Source organism: Gobio gobio (assembly GCF_949357685.1).
Source record: "Gobio gobio genome assembly, chromosome: 7".
In the NCBI taxonomy this organism is placed as follows: Eukaryota; Metazoa; Chordata; class Actinopteri; order Cypriniformes; family Gobionidae; genus Gobio; species Gobio gobio.
The window spans coordinates 50,413,948-50,429,977 of NC_137103.1; the positions used below are offsets into that span (position 1 = coordinate 50,413,948).

General features: G+C 38.6%; 1 protein-coding gene across 1 annotated transcript; it reads right to left on the reverse strand.

The window, feature by feature from the left end:
- Window positions 1-1,920: 1,920 nt before the first annotated feature.
- Window positions 1,921-15,796, reverse strand: LOC307129673 (coiled-coil domain-containing protein 89). Its single transcript, XM_079822295.1, has 7 exons — window positions 15,462-15,796; window positions 11,431-11,903; window positions 9,419-9,549; window positions 6,467-6,603; window positions 6,289-6,365; window positions 3,943-4,042; window positions 1,921-3,860 (listed from the first exon to the last, which is right to left on the reverse strand). Exons 1-7 carry the CDS (start codon window positions 15,519-15,521, stop codon window positions 3,774-3,776), a joined length of 1,065 nt encoding a protein of 354 aa, XP_079678421.1. The 5' UTR covers window positions 15,522-15,796; the 3' UTR covers window positions 1,921-3,773.
- Between the last annotated feature and the right edge of the window lie 234 nt (window positions 15,797-16,030).

The window sequence follows — 16,030 nt, forward strand, 5'->3', positions numbered from 1 at the left end:
TGAAATTACGCAAATGCATTTCTTTATTTTGAAGAACACAAATTAAGATATTTTGAAGAACGAGGGAATCCAAACAACATTGGAGCCCATGATTTTCAAAATACATATTTTGGTAACACTTTATTTCGATGGTCCACTTTAGAAATTCTACTAACTATAAGTCAACTAACTCTCTTTTGAGTATTAGTAGACTGTCTGCTTAAAGGGCATATTGCAGGTTAGAGACTCTAGTGAGTCAATGTTTAGAAAAATAATGTAGGAACTAGATTTTTTTTTAAATATACTTTATAATACGCTATTAAGGCTTTTGGAGTCGTTTTTGTGAGAAAATTTTACTTCCGCATCTAAAAATGCCAAAACCGGACGTGACATAACGAGAGGGAGTGCGGAGAATCTCAGCAATAGGAAAACAATGAATCGCAATGACAGGTCGGACGCTGAGGACATTATAAATGTTTATTAATACTCATATGGCAGACAACAGCCATACAATTATGACACACAATTAGGGACAGACCAGGATTAGACAGAACAACGATTAGAGGATATAAATTGAGTTGTTGTGTGAGGAGAAACTGTGGAGAACAGCGGCAGGTGTCTCCGTGAGAGACCAGTGTTAGCTTATATATAAGCTATCTAACGATATGAACACTGCTCAGATTACAATACTGTACTGATTATTATCATGTCTCAGGCAATAGGAAAGCTGGTTATTGTCATCTAGTATACTAACGTTACCAAATAACAGAAACTAATAGGCTTTGACCATCAGGAAAAGTCACACTCGTTAATATCCGTCCACACTAAACGTTATGTGATATAACGTCAGCGGTTTCTCATCACGTCGACTGATTTGGTACTTAGCAAATGTTTTAAAAACAAGACTCACGGTGCACAGTTCACGTTTTCTCCGAGCTGCATCTCTGACGGATCCGGGACCGTCACATCCCACACAGCAAAAGGATCTGCGGCGGATCGGCTTCCGGAACGCACCCGCGAAACGGACCAGTATCGGAATCCATATATATATATATCTTCCGCTGGCGGCTGAACCACAGACAGTGTTATTGTGTTTATCCTTTATTCATTAATTCTGTTATGGGTTTATTTCGTGCCGATTCACCGATAGTGTGTGGATGCGTATGACGTTTGATATTTGAGTGAACTTGAATGTAGGCTACATACATGGCATGAATAAAATATTTACATTACCAGCACATAATTCAGAACTTTTTTTCGAAAAAGTGTGAGACTGTATTCAGTTGTGTTAATGTACACTTTGTATTCATCAATGTAAACACGACGGCAAAGAAGCATCGCGTGTGGATGTTTATAATCCTTTAGGCGAGCTACACACTGGCTGCGTGACAGGCGCGGCTCGAGCCACGCCGAAAGCACATGCTAGAAATAGAACCGAAGCGCATTTTTCACGGCACGCAAGCGTGTTTGAAGCGTTTCAAGGCAAAAAAGCTGTTTGTCATTTTGACACGAATACATATTAATAAATGACATTAGTCAGGGCACTGATAAGGGAGTCAGCCCATTGACTTATAATGTCCTGATCAGTGTCCTGACTACTGAACTAGGGAGCTCATTGAGACCATGCATGCGTGGTCTTTGCTATGTTTAAATATAGCCCTCCCTGTACGTCACCTAGTAGCAGCAGCGCCGCATCAGACACGCTTCTGGTGTGTATAAAGACATAGAAAACGCCACGCTCAAGTCACGTAGCCAGTGTGTAGCCGGCTTCACATGAGTATAACAATGTTTGACTCCATCATATCGCTGGGATGATAATCCTCCGGTCTAAAGCACTATACACACCACCGTGTGTTTCGAAGCAGATGCGCGAAGGGAAGTCCCATTTCTTCACCTGCACAAAACGCCACCATGCTGAATTCCTAACTTTTTTTTTTTTTTAGGAAACCTGTAGACTCGATGTCCAGACAGGCTGGACACAATAATGTAACATGACAATGATAAATTGGAATAGAAAAACTACCGAAAATACACAGACTCTACTGAATACCAACCTATTCTGCACTGAGCCAACGCAGAGCTCGGCCAGCGACTCCCTCTCGTGACGTAATATGACGTGATGTTGAAAAAACGCTTTTTCCAAGCTGCCAACGAAACGGCCACTTTATCTACTAAATTTTTGCTCATGTCTTTTTAAAACATTTTAAATCCTGCATTACCTTTTCATATGGTATTTTCATACAAGGTTATATATTAATCTAAAAAAAATTTAACCTGCAATATGCCCTTTAATATCTGCTAACACTTTATTCTGATGCTCCTCAACAGACATTCTACTGACTATAAGTAACTATGCAAATACATGTAAACTTATTCTACTAGCCCTAACCTAACAGTCTACTAATACTCTAATGAGAGTTAGTTGACATGTAATTGCAAAGTTACTTGTAGTTAGTAGAATGTCTAAAGTGGACCATCAAATTAAAGTGTAACCATATTTTTTTGCAACACGGTCTCACTCCTATTCGTCACATGTTGACGCTTGGTCAGGACCCCTCGGACTCACTTTTTAGCACACAGGGTACTCCATTTGAGGTCAGTTGTTTTATATTTTGGAGCAACTAACCTCACTCCTACCCTAAACCATACCCAGTTCTAAACAATATTAAACACGTAACAGGCAAATACAAGTAAAAAAGGATTAACTCATGTTGCATTCCAAGTCTTGTGAAGTCATATGATATCTTTATGAGAAGAACAGAGTTGATCTTAATGTTTTAATCGCTGAAATGATGATCCTGCCGCTCTGTGAACACACACTCCACTCAGTCATATCTCATTCAAATGATACACACTTTAGCATGAAGCCAATGACACGAGAGCCAATGACATTTCACAATCAAAGCTGACGTAATGACGCAATTGGTCACGAGACATACGACAGCCAATGCAATTTCACTATCAAAGCTGACGTAACGTAGCCTAGAAATCTAGACGCACCCTAGCGGCAGCAAATCTAATTTGCAGCCAGGGTCGTCTAGCAACTCTCCGCTGGCTTGCGAGCTGGAAAAACCAAACTCTGATCAGGCCAATCACATCGTGTATAGAGTCGGTGGGCGGCCTTAACATAATGACGGCAGAGTTGCGCCAAAGGAACTGACCAAACGTCAATATGTGACGAAAAGGAGTGAGACCGTGTTGTTTTTTGTGTCATAACATCAGAGAGAGTAAATAATGAAAATGTTCCTTTTTCCTTTAACTTTGAACATCCTATCTAATTATCTGATAAGAATTATATGATGTAATATTCTTGGTCGGAGAGAGCTAAAAAAAAGTAAAATTCTATTCAAAATGTTCCAAATGTGTTTAAAATTCCCTTATTTTGAAGGCAATATTTGACTGGTATTCAAAGCTTACAATGATCAGAGATTTCTCAAATAGTCATGTTTAGGTGATTCTCCAATAATCAAGACAACTCTACCATCAAGAACCTATGCGATGAAATCACAGTTGAGGTTTAAAAATGCTATTTTTTTATTTCAAAGATTCACAGTTCGGCCAAAACAAGCTATTTGCAAACTATCAACAAACCCACTTTTTCCCTTACAGAAACACATTACACTACCCTCTACTAACGGAAGACGTTCTCACTTTATCCTTGTCTTCTGGTTCATTAAATACAAACAATCCAAGTGCGATGATCCAGCTCAGCTGTCAGAGCAGGAAGTGAATGAGTTTTGCTTTATAATGACTGACTTTTATGGTAGAAATGCACTGGAAATGGGATGGATGGCTCAGATGACCATGTGGCGAAGTTTGCAGTTTAAATCCTTCTCCTTCTCAAGCATTTCACTGCTGTGCTTTTTAAATGCCTCAAACGCCTAAAAGTGTGAGATGTAAAAACATTGAGATGCCATTGAGACCACAATGTCCAATTTTACATACAGGCTTTTTTTAACAGACCTTTTTCAACTCATTGCAGGTGTCCTCTGCCCTCTCTAAGGCATCCTGTAGCTCCTTCACCCTTAACTCGCTCTTCACGGCTGCTGCTTCCTTTTCAAACCTGATTTTAAAAAAAACATTAGAAAGACAAACAGCCAATAATGCATTATTTTATGGACAAGGATCATTTCATTTGCGAATGCAAAAACGAAGTGATAGAGGCAAAGGACTAGTTCACCAAATTTACTCAAAAAAAAGTAAAAAAAAGTTTTAAAGGTGTTTTGTGTGAACAGCCTCTTATTCAATGCCTACTTCAGAGTGTCTATTTACACTGAGTGCAAATAGCCCACCTTGTTGGCAAATGCTTTTTTACACTAACTCACTTGTTTACAGTCCCCTACACCATTGCTACTGTAAACAAGCCAGTGTCTTCCATAATTTTGTCTGACCCAACCAGACGTCAGTGGGCGGAGTTAGTGTAAGGCGTGTGGCATTAAGTTCTGACACAAATGGTTCCAAGGTTCGAATCTGCCTTTTGCCGAACTCGCTCTACTCCCTTTTCCCATCATATATGTGACCCTGGACCACAAAACCATTCATAAGTCGCACGGGTATATTGTGGCAATAGCCAACAATAAATTGTATGGGTCTAAAAAAATATTTTATGCCAAAAAATCATTTGTATATTCAGTAAAGATCATGTTCCATGAAGATATTTTGTAAATTTCCTATCATAAATATGTCAAAAATGTATTATTAGTAGTAATATGCATGGCTAAGGACTTCATTTGGACAAATTTAAAGGCGATTTTCTCAATATTTTGATTTTTTTTTGCACCCTCAGATTCCAGATTTTCAAATAGTTGTATCTCCGCCAAATATTATCCTATCCTAACAAACCATACACCACTGGAAAGTTTATTTATTCAGCTTCCAGGTGATGTATAAATCTCAATTTCAAAATATTGACCCTTATGACTGGTTTTGTGGTCCAGGGTCACATATTAGATCGGAAAGGCATTTATTTTCAATAAAAATGAACAAAATATTCAAAACGGGGAAATAAAGTGTCTAATGTGTGTTTAATAATAAAGTGTTTACCTGGTAGGGGTAGGTGTAGGGAGGGCTTTATTGTTCCAATAAGGCGGCATCCATTTAATAAATATAATCATTTACACTCTGTTATTATTGCATACCATTTAATGCACAACAACACTGAGGTTCAAATAGTATCTGCCACTATTTATAAGTATAAATATCGTCTAAATATTACACTTATTGCAAAGAAAATACTGCTATTTTTACATAGTCTAAATAGAATATATCACTATACTCACTTAGTGTACATAGCATCTATTGCTAATAAAATATGCTATTTTCACTTATGAAGTGTGCACACCAAATGCGAATGTAATTATTTGTGCGAGTAGATTGCATACAAAGTCAATTGAAAGATGCGAACAGACGCGAATTCGCACCGGGCGACGCGAATGACGCGAAGTGGGTGACGCGTTTGTCCTGACATTTGCCTCAAACGCGTCTTCCGCATTTGAGTGGAAAAATTTCAACTTGAGAAGAAAATTCACAAAATGCGCTGTTGCAAACCAATCAGAGAAGAGCTTATTGACATGTTCGGTTTGACAGGGTTGGAACAACTTAAAGGTGTGTAAATGATTATGAAAGTTTCACTTTAAAACAGATGGCATGTGTTATTTATACTAAAGCCTAGGACACCGATGTCAAAGAACTAGTGGCGACGAAAGCTGACTGTGTTGTCGCATCGCGTCGGCTGTGTCTCGGCCAAAAAGCTGCGCTTGAACACACCAAAAGAACTAAAGGCGATTGTCAACTAGCATGTGCGTTCAGCATCTGCGTATAAGGAAGTAACTGTCTAAATCAGTAGGTATCAATAGTCTATTTTCGTCAATCAGAAAGGGAAACCGAAACTAGGACTGCAGATATACAAACCGTAAAAAAGCAGCACTTGCTTAGCATTTTAATTATCAATCACACTTATCACTTTCTTCATTCCTGTCAGCTTATGTTATTATAAAAATATTCATGCATTGGAATGCTCAGTTAAGATGACGTAAAATTATAACAGCCTTCTGTCTGTACCCTCTTGAACAGCCAATCAGAATTCTCTCTCTCACCGACGTCCCCATGCCGATTCAACATGCTAAATCGGCCCAACGGTGTCCGACTAGAGCCAACAGTGCATAACACACCGAAAGAACTAAGCCGACTAACGCTCACAAACGTTGCCCAACGGACGACCATCGGCTTGGTGTGTCCTGGCCTTAAAAGTCCATTGATTAAACATAAAAATCTTACTGACAGATTAAAAATGTGTTTTGAGATTCATACCTGTTCTCTGCATCTAGTCTGCTTTTCTCAGCTTCCTGCCTTTTTCTCTCCAGCTCCTGGATTTCTGATTGCTTGTCCTGTAACACATTGCAATGAAATCATTACGTCTCAATCTGAAAATATACAGTAAAGTAACTAATGATTCATGTCAAATCTGAACATTTGTTTCATTGCTTACCAGAATAACTTTTCCCCGCTGCACAGAGAGATCAATTAGCTCATCCTTTTCCTTCATGAGTTTTTCCAGTCTCTCCTGAGTGTCTGTCTCTCTCATTGATTCCTTTTCCTTTGTTTGTCTTAGTTTGAGATCCAACTCTGTCAGAAAGTAATGTGGGAGGTGTCTATCAGTGCCAGTAACAACTAGTCGACAACACAAATTAAGAGACATTTTTTTAAGCTCAGGGTTTGCCCACATCTAAATTAGTGCTTCTCAACTGATTTTATTTAAGGACATTTTACATTTAACATCATGTGACGACCCAACACCGTATCAAAAATGTTTTTAAAATCAAACACTGAAATTAAATAAAGCTGCGAGCAGCAATTCTCAGGGTTCATGCGCTTTAAGACCTTTAAGCGCATTTATTTAGCAAGCCTGTAACCACCTAGATCATAGATGGAAAAGACCATTTACAGCAAAAACAGGCAATTTACTTTAGATTTCTTTTGAAATTTCTCACAAGTCTCTAGGGCTGTGAGTCAAACAGGACCAGCGAGTTTCGTACCGTTCGCCCTCCGTTAACCTTGTCTGACAGTCGCTCGTACTTCATTGGCCGATGATGGCCATGTTTTTTAGATACACCAATGTCCTCGTAGACGATCATGGCACCTTGGACAAAGACCAAGTTTTCAAGTCAATCGGACTGACTGTTGTGTAGCTATAGCCATTTTCATGTTTTTTGTTTTTTATTTAATAGGGCCACCAAGTGGCTAGTCGCCTCTTCCTTTTTCACACGAGCCCATACATACAGTAAGTGTACTGAGTTTGGTGAAATTATCTTATTCCGTTCAAGAGGGATAGCCTTTTTAGTCAAAGTGGCCACGCCCACTTCGGACATTTTGGCGTCTCCTTGGCGGATGTGAATTGAAATTTCGACTTTTAAAAAAAACATTTTTTATTGACAATCAGACTCCAGAGAATCTTTCTGCACTGGTTCGGTTCCGATTGGGTGAAAAACCTAGGACTAGTTTTGCAAAAATCAAGCATTCTACGTTAGTTCAGGCCACGTAGTCAAGCTCCGCTATCAGCTGATTGGAAAAATTCCAACCCCGCCCATATCAGCTGATACGATTCCTATGCACTCAATTGGTAACTCTCAAACAGGGCGACTTACTTAAAGGCCCACCGAAGTGCCTTGGAACGCGCAGCATTATTCAATGTGTTGACGTAATTTCCCCTAAAACGGCTCCAGCTGTTAGCAGCTCCTCCCCTTTTTTGAAACAGCCAATAGCGTTTCGTTATTCCCACAGTTTGACTAGAGCCTTTCTGTTTTTTTAAAGCCAGTTTCCTCCGAATCTAACCGTTTATCATCATAATCTCCTTCATATCTCTTTGAAATACAGCATTCTGTGCAGCATTTAAATGCGTCCGATATGTTTTGTTGTCTGCGCCGACTCGCACATATGATCCGCGCTGCGCTCTCGTGTCTGTAGTCAACGGCTCTGGTCTAGACTATGTATGTGCGGTGTGCGTGAAACTATCGTGAACCCAGACTTCATTCGCCTCAATTGAAAACATATTTACACTGTCTGAATCGTTTCCTATCGCATTTATAGTGCGCTATGTGCCGTTCACCATGTAGAAAATAGTAAATGCGTGAACAACTGAATGTTTTCAGACGCAGTTCAGGGTCTATTTATAATGCAGGGGGCGGGACTTCAGATTCTAGAGCGCATTTGATTGGACAGAAGATTTGATGAGAAGGTGAAGTCTGCGATGATGTCATCAAAATCTGTGATTTGTTTTAACGGAAGTGAGAGACTGTAAGTTTTTAATGCTTTTATCTCCTAAATGCAAATTTTGTCATTGTTTTAGAACACACCAGCTTATTCATAACCTTAAGGCTAAGATAATCATACTAAAAGCTAAAAAACTTTATTTTGATTTCAGTGGGCCTTTAAGCGTAGCTTCACTTCAATCTGCCTGTTTGGCTGATTCTGCTGCACGCTGCTTTGCAACCCACATCCTCCCCAGTGTTTAACTTAATCAATGTCATTCTGTTGTCATTGATGTATACTCTGTTCTAAATGTTTAAACAGTTTAAAAATGGGAGGTTGTCCCCAGAATCTGCTGCTGTTCCCCGTCTTGGCTTTTCATGGAGCTCATGAAAAGAATGGGGAATTTAGAACAGAGCCATATTGCCAAATGTAAATTTTGTTGCAAAATATGTCAATAAAAAGTTGACTAAAAGTTTTTGACTTAAGTGGACCTGACTGGAGTAGGTTTTTTGGAAAATCCAAAATACCCGAAATGAGACTGATCGAATCAGAGACGTGTGTTTTGTTTGTCTTGAGCCAAGGATTCCAGCGATATAAAACACTTGAGCTTGCGACAAACAGTTTAGGAGTTAAGAGCCATTGCGTTCTTTTGATCGCTATAGCGCCACCATCAGTCCGATCGGGCGAGCCTTGGTGATTTAGTAGATGTGTGGGTATTACCATCCCTCACAATTACAAATCTCTACGACTTATGGTTTGGTCTGCCTGATCACTTTTAGGGGAGAATGCTGATCCTTAGAAATTCTAACAATTACAATAGGATTTCAGTGTTACGGACTTGAACCCCTAATTCATTAATTTATTAGATCAATTTAAACCAAACACTTTAGAGTTTGATTGGATGCACAATCTTTGATGTCAACAACAAATGTTTTCTCTTTAATAAGAAGTTGATAAGCCTAATTATTTTGCTAAACTAACTATGCATGATTTCGTTAGTTGCATTTTAATATTTGCACTCATTTTTCCCACAATCCCATCAGAACAGACCTGCCGGCTGTTTTTGGGTTGTGACCCACCAGTTGAGAACCACCATTTTAAATGTCATTTGACTTGTTTTGATCTGCAGAAAACTACAATTATGATTCTTATTACTAGAGTAGTTTGTTTTGGTAAAATCCTGAATGCGTACCTGCACACATCTCCACGGCATTCTTCAGCTGTTTCTGTGTGTCGCTTAGTTCGTTCTTCAGAGACGCCTCTTTGATCTGATGGAGGTTGATCAGTTCTTTCAGTTTAATCTGGAAACCTGTTGTTTTCTCCCTGTTGGGATAATAAAGATTATGTACTTTTTGTACTTGTTTCACTGAATGATATAAAGTAATAGTCCACTTTTTCAGCGGCCTTAGTTCTGGAAGTATTTTTCCCATTAATTTCTCCATATTAGTTTTTAAAAAGAATCGATTGGTACTAAGTATGAGTATAAGAAAATTGTATTTAAAAAAAGACTAAAGTGGATCTCTCTTCCGGATTATGAATATCTATGTAAGTGAAGTTTTTATGAATATCTATGTTAGTGTTAACCTAGAAATCTAGACACATCCTAGCGGCAGCAAATCTAATTTGCAGCCAGGGTAGTCTAGCAACTCTCCGTTGGCTTGCGAGCTGGAAAAACCAGACTCTGGTCAGGCCAATCACATCGTGTATAGAGTCGGTGGGCGGGCTTAACATAATGACGGCAGAGTTGCGGCGGTTCCGCATGGTACTAAAGAAGCTGGCGAACAGTGGTCTTTCGAACCGGCTTTGGCCACGACTCTGGAAGACTTGCAGTTAAGCTTTTCTTTGAACAAAGAACGGCACTGAAGTCATTCTTAAGAAAGGAAGATGTGTTCAGAGTTTTGCCGACCGGATACGGCCAAAGTTTAATCTGTCAACTAGCTCCGCTTCACCTTCTTCGTTGCTCTGGTTGGTTGTAGCGCTATCCTATTGCGTGCAGAGGGGATTTGAAAGACAACCGTTTATCCCCCCTTGGATTGAGCCCTGCCAATGGTGTGTTCCCAGACCCAACATCTTGATGTGGGTCTGGCTTGTCAGGCTATGTTAGTGTAGTTTTACCAGGATTTTTTTTAAAGAGGTCCTATTATGCTTTTTTTACATTTTCAACTTTTGTGTATTGTTGCTGTCTTTGCTGAGCATGAAAAATGCAAAGTTTCAAAGTCACTCCAAATAAAAAGGTATTCTCTATATCAGTGCGCACTGTTTCTGAACTTCTAAAATGCCTCCATTGTAGTCTTGAGTTTTCTTCCGGGAATAAACACCAAAGTCCCTTTAAGACAAGTCATTTCACTCGGCAGCCATCTTTGAAACGCCTCTCGGGCATGCAAGTGCAGCTCCTTTCTCTTTGAATGTTTGCCAAGCCTATGATTCAATTTCACCAATGAAATCTGACAACTGTGTTATAAATGTTGTTTCTAAACGCTCGAATCATGACAAGAAAATTGCGTTTTCCAGCCTGGACAAAACTAATGTGCATGCGGCGTGTCTCAGAACACTGCCTGTTTCTATAGCAACCGGAGCTTCTAACAGCAGCTGCGGTGACAAGATGACTTTACTAATCAACGATTGGCTCTTTCATTTAGAAGGCGGGGCTTATTCGCCATATTGGGCATTGCACTTTCTCCCATTCATAAATAATTGTTGTGCACCGTCTTCCGATATATAAAGTCTTTGATGCACACGTCACAATATTCCTCATTTCAATAATTCACGCCAAATGCATATGGAGAAAAAAGAGTGATGCTTGGTTGAGTTAGTAGTGTGTTGAAAATCATGGTTATGGTAAAGGTAGTGACATTTTCAAAACACACTCGAAGCGGCTGACCAATCACAACACACTGATCAAGCTGACCAATCAGAGCACACTATGCTTTTCAGAAGGAGGGGCTTCATAGAGATGGAAACTAACGGAGCGTTACTGGGAGGAGAGGAGCTGCAATAATGTAAAATATGTGAAAAATAATGTATTTTGAACATTTAAGCATAGACCTAGACCCCAAAAATAAAATCAAGTCTTTGTGAAAGGGCACAGCATGACCTTTTTATAGTTACAGTTATATTTATAGTTTGTATTTGTTTTTCTATGGAAAAAATGACCAATGAGGTTTTTACTTCCAGAACAGATTGGAACTGAGAACCATTTCTTACTGATACTCCGTTTCTAGTATCTTATGTTGCTCTGCCAGATCCTTGAGCTCCTGGGTCAGTTTGAGGATTTTCTCCTCTTTTTCTTGCACTTCCTCGCTGAAAAGCGTTTCGTTTTCCTTTCTGAGTCTCTCATTCTCTTTCTCCAGCTTCGCATTCTGGCTTTTGTACTCGTTCTTGAAGTTGATCAGCTCTCTGTGGTTGGAGGCCAGGTGCATGAATCTCTGCTCCAGCAGGGCGGATTTCTTCCTCTCGTTCTCCAGCTCCACCTGCACATTGGCTCTCAGGTTCTCCAGCTCTGTGTTGATCTTCTCCAGAGCCTGACAGCGCAGAAGCATCTCGTCTGCTCTCTGTTTCAGGATGCAGATGAGCGTCGACTGCTCGTCGATTCTTGAACGCAGCACTTCTGCCTCTGTCCTCTCTTCCTGGGAGAGACTTCGGAGTTTTTCCAGGGCTTGGTGCACATCATCCATATCCTTATAAGAAAGATTAAAGATCCAGGATTAAATCTCTGCTAAAACAACTTAATTTCCGTTTTAATGATATTCAACAACGCAAGAGAATTCTGCTTAATTGTAATGGCCTAAGAAGCAAGTTAGAGACTGAGATTGCACTTTATATTGTTTTTTTAAAGCCTGATAATGACATTTAGAGAGAGATTTTGCCAATGGCTGATGTAATACCTATTAATACAATTAATTAGTGATAGTACATGCAATGTGCACAAAATTGTTTAATTTAAATAAAAAAAACACTTTAATACTCCAAAGAAAATATTTTAATATTTGTGCACTGACAAAACTATTGGCAGAATGACTCAAAATGGCAAATATTAGCCTGGATAATTTATCGGTCCATCACTGGCTCTTATAATTTAAAGCAAAAATCTAAATTTCTCTCATTTTCAGTGCCAATATAATGAACTGAAAAGCAAAAGAAGGAGAAACAGTACTAGAAACAGCAAAGGTAAAAACTAAATAAAATAAACACATGCTAGTTGTCATAAGGGTTTTAAAAGACTAATAAAGGTTTTTTTTAGAAGTGTTTTTATGCTGCTTTCAAAAGCCTTAAATGTGAAATATTTTTGTTGTGAATGTGACAGAAACTTCAGTGTCATATTTTTATAATAGCTCTTAAACACACTGATGGGCATGTAATGTACCAAACAGTTTAATAATTTGAAGACTAGTTCTGTCAATATAGTATTTAATTCTATTAATAGACTTTATTAAGGGAAATTTTTAAAAAAGCATGGACGTGTATTGGCCCACACAAGCCTTGTTCAGGGTGTCAAACAATAAGGAAACAGGAAGTACTATGTGTATATATATTTAAAAGGTGTGTGTGTGTGTGTGTGTGTGTGTGTGTGTGTGTGTGTGTGTGTGTGTGTGTGTGTGTGTGTGTGTGTGTGTGTGTGTGTGTGTGTGTGTGTGTGTGTGTGTGTGTGTGTGTGTGTGTGTGTGTGTGTGTGTGTGGGCATGTTTTTGTGAAATATCAGGACACAAATGTGTATAATGACATGGGTATGACATAGGTATTACAAAAAGAGGGTGAAATATGAGGACGTTCCCCATGTCCTCACTTTTCAAAATGCTTATAAATCACACAGAACAAGGTTTTTTTCACAGAAAGTGAACTGCACAGTCTCCTGTGAGGGTTAGGTTTAGGGGCAGGGGCAGTGTAAGGGGATAGAAAATGCGGTTTGTACGGTATAAAAACCATTACGCCTATGGAATGTCCTCACATTTCACAAAAACAAACGTGTGTGTGTGTGTGTGTGTGTGTGTGTGTGTGTGTGTGTGTGTGTGTGTGTGTGTGTGTGTGTGTGTGTGTGTGTGTGTGTGTGTGTGTGTGTGTGTGTGTGTGTGTGTGTGTGTGTGTGTGTGTGTGTGTGTGTGTGTGTGTGTATGTGCATTTATTGTATAATAACAGATTTACTAGAGACCAATTCAGCTCTGGCATTAGGGAAAATGACTGAAGTATTTTCCATGGATGTGTTTCCAGGTACATCAGGCAAAAGGGGAAATGGTGCTTTGGATCCATCTTTCTGCCATTCCAGCAGGAAATTTGTTTATAGCATTGTTTTATCGATACAGTTGTGTGCTCATTTTAAAAATGTGTATTATTCTGGCTGGGGTTTGTCTTTGTTTAGCTTTCATTACTGAATGCTGCTTTCAGGTCTATTTCCTGTTTGTATGTTCCTTGTTTGTGACAGTTTTTGCTTTTTTTATGTATTTTTATTTTTTAGTAATTGTTCATCAATGACCTATTTTATAAGCGATATTTTTATTTTTGATATCCACTGTTACTATTATTTTTAATAGGAAAAATACAATTAAAATAAAATACTTGTGACCTGCATTGATGGTTTGAATCAATTGAATCAATTGCTTCGCAAAATGATTCACTGTTTCGACACGCGACATGCTAGTGACCTCTGCTGGCCAGAACGTGTAAATGCATCGCAAACTCAAACATGCATGAACACATTTTACAAACGCATGTTTTATTGAAAGTGTAATCTATTAAATGCAATTAACAACTAAGCTAATACCATTAAATATGAAGTGTCCATATAATATGTGTTATTAAATTGTTCTTGTTCTTTAATGGAGAGCTTCAGGCCAATAAGAGATTATTAACTGCAATTCCTTTTAATTATACAAATGTGTCAACAAAAATGTCTACAAATGTATAAAATCGATCAGAGATCAGGCAAAAACATATATACACTAGCTGGTTCATTAGTTAAAGCCACAATATGTAATTTTTCGCTCTGCAGCTGCTCTGAGACACTTGTTGCACACTGTAGTAAGCTAGACTGATATCAGTAAATCAAGACCGAGATTTAAACAATAAGACTAACTGTGTTGCGCTATATAACAATGATTCGTTTTCTGTGGATGACAAACAGTTGCACACCTGTCTAATAAAACACATAATATATTAAAGTGTTTTTGGTGTTTCCGTGGTTTCCTCAAAACACAACCGGTATGACATTACTGATTGGCGACGCACGGACACGCTCCGTGTCCTGGTTAAAATAGCTTATTTCTCTGGATGTAAACATTCTTGGGAATATTTGGGATAATCCAAGTACACAAGTCAACAACATATATAACATTGTTCTAGTGGTTTTTGGATATTTTAATCCAAAAATCTTACATATTGTGCCGTTAATCGTCCCAGGCGGCGAACCATTGAAATTTAAAGCAGTTATAACTTATAACGTCTCGTTTACTGAAATCACGTGACTCTGGCAAAGCGCCCATGAGTTTATCACCTGGTTTTATTGACCACAATAAAACCACACTGGGCTACACATGGCAAGCAAGCGTCAATATATTATGAGGGTAGATTTTAAATGAAAGGTTAATCTGGTTTATTTATTTTTTTAGGCTAGGGTAACGTTAGTTGTTGTTGTGGTAAGTTGTCACGTGTTTTAAATATATAAATATTATGTTACAGTGTATTAACTGTAATGTTTCTTGGCCAAATCAATATTTTTGTAAGTTACATTACATTTTTTTGCGTGCATATGCTATTTGATGCGATTTCCTTTTGTGACACCACTGGGTCAATTTATTACAAAAGGTCAATATCGATGGAAATCTTCCAAATCTTCAATGTGTGTGTCACTGAAATTGGATCCAGAGGAAAAAACATAAACCCATGAAAATATTCATTGGGATAAAAATGTGACAACTAGCCCCGGTATGTTTTCCCTGGTTTTAAAGCTCACAAACTGCAAGTTGAGTATGACGTCTCAGATATTATGAAACAAAACCTTAAAATTCAAGTAATAGTCATAAATTAAATAAAAAACGACGTGAAATCTAAGTTACAAAATACGACATCGGCCAGTAATGAAATGCACCACCAGTTGCTTTGTTATTGCTTCAGGCAATTATGCTTCAAACTACGATTTCATCACAGATGCAAAATCAAAACAGTCGTTAATCGATCATGACAGTCGGAGATCATGAAATGGGCGTAAACAGTTTTGTATGAACGTCACGCGCTCTCAAACGTACCTGTTTGGTGTCTTTGATCATCGTTTTGAGGTCTATTTGGATCTTCCGTGGAGATGTCATGTTGAATCTTTCAAGGCTGTTGTGTTGCAGGAAATAAAAATCAGGTTTCTTCACAAAGGCGTCTCAACCGCAATGAGCCGCAGTGATCCGACCCGACGGTTTGTGGATATACAAAGTTTCGCCGGTTGCCCCTAGCAACAGCGAATTCTGTCGCGATTATTTAATTTCGCGTGGTTTTCTTCTCCGATAGCCTAAAATTTGAGAATGTAATTCAGTATTTAAAAATTCGACTAATACGTATGACGCACTGTTGATCTAGATAATGTCTATTCTGTGTTTTCCCCCTCAGGTTAAGCTGAAAATGCAGGTGTAGTGCTCAAGTGTTACCACTAGAGATCGCCATGACTCCTCTTTAAAGTGTGTGAAGAAGCTGGTTCGATTGGAAAGCCATAAATTGCATTTAGAATTATACACTTTTGCTTTAGGTTAACCCTTTCATGCACGAATTATGGAAAACATTATCTAGATTTATTACTTTATTAAGTATGTGGACACCATGCAACAAAGAT

Excerpts from the sequence above, each read along its gene's own strand:
- LOC307129673 (XM_079822295.1), bottom strand. The coding sequence starts at position 15,521 with ATGACATCTCCACGGAAGATCCAAATAGACCTCAAAACGATGATCAAA. Across the intron at positions 6,604-9,418 it reads TGCCGTGGAGATGTGTGCAG|AGTTGGATCTCAAACTAAGA; the intron begins GTACGCATTCAG and ends ACTTTCTGACAG. Across the intron at positions 3,861-3,942 it reads CCTGCAATGAGTTGAAAAAG|GCGTTTGAGGCATTTAAAAA; the intron begins GTCTGTTAAAAA and ends TCACACTTTTAG.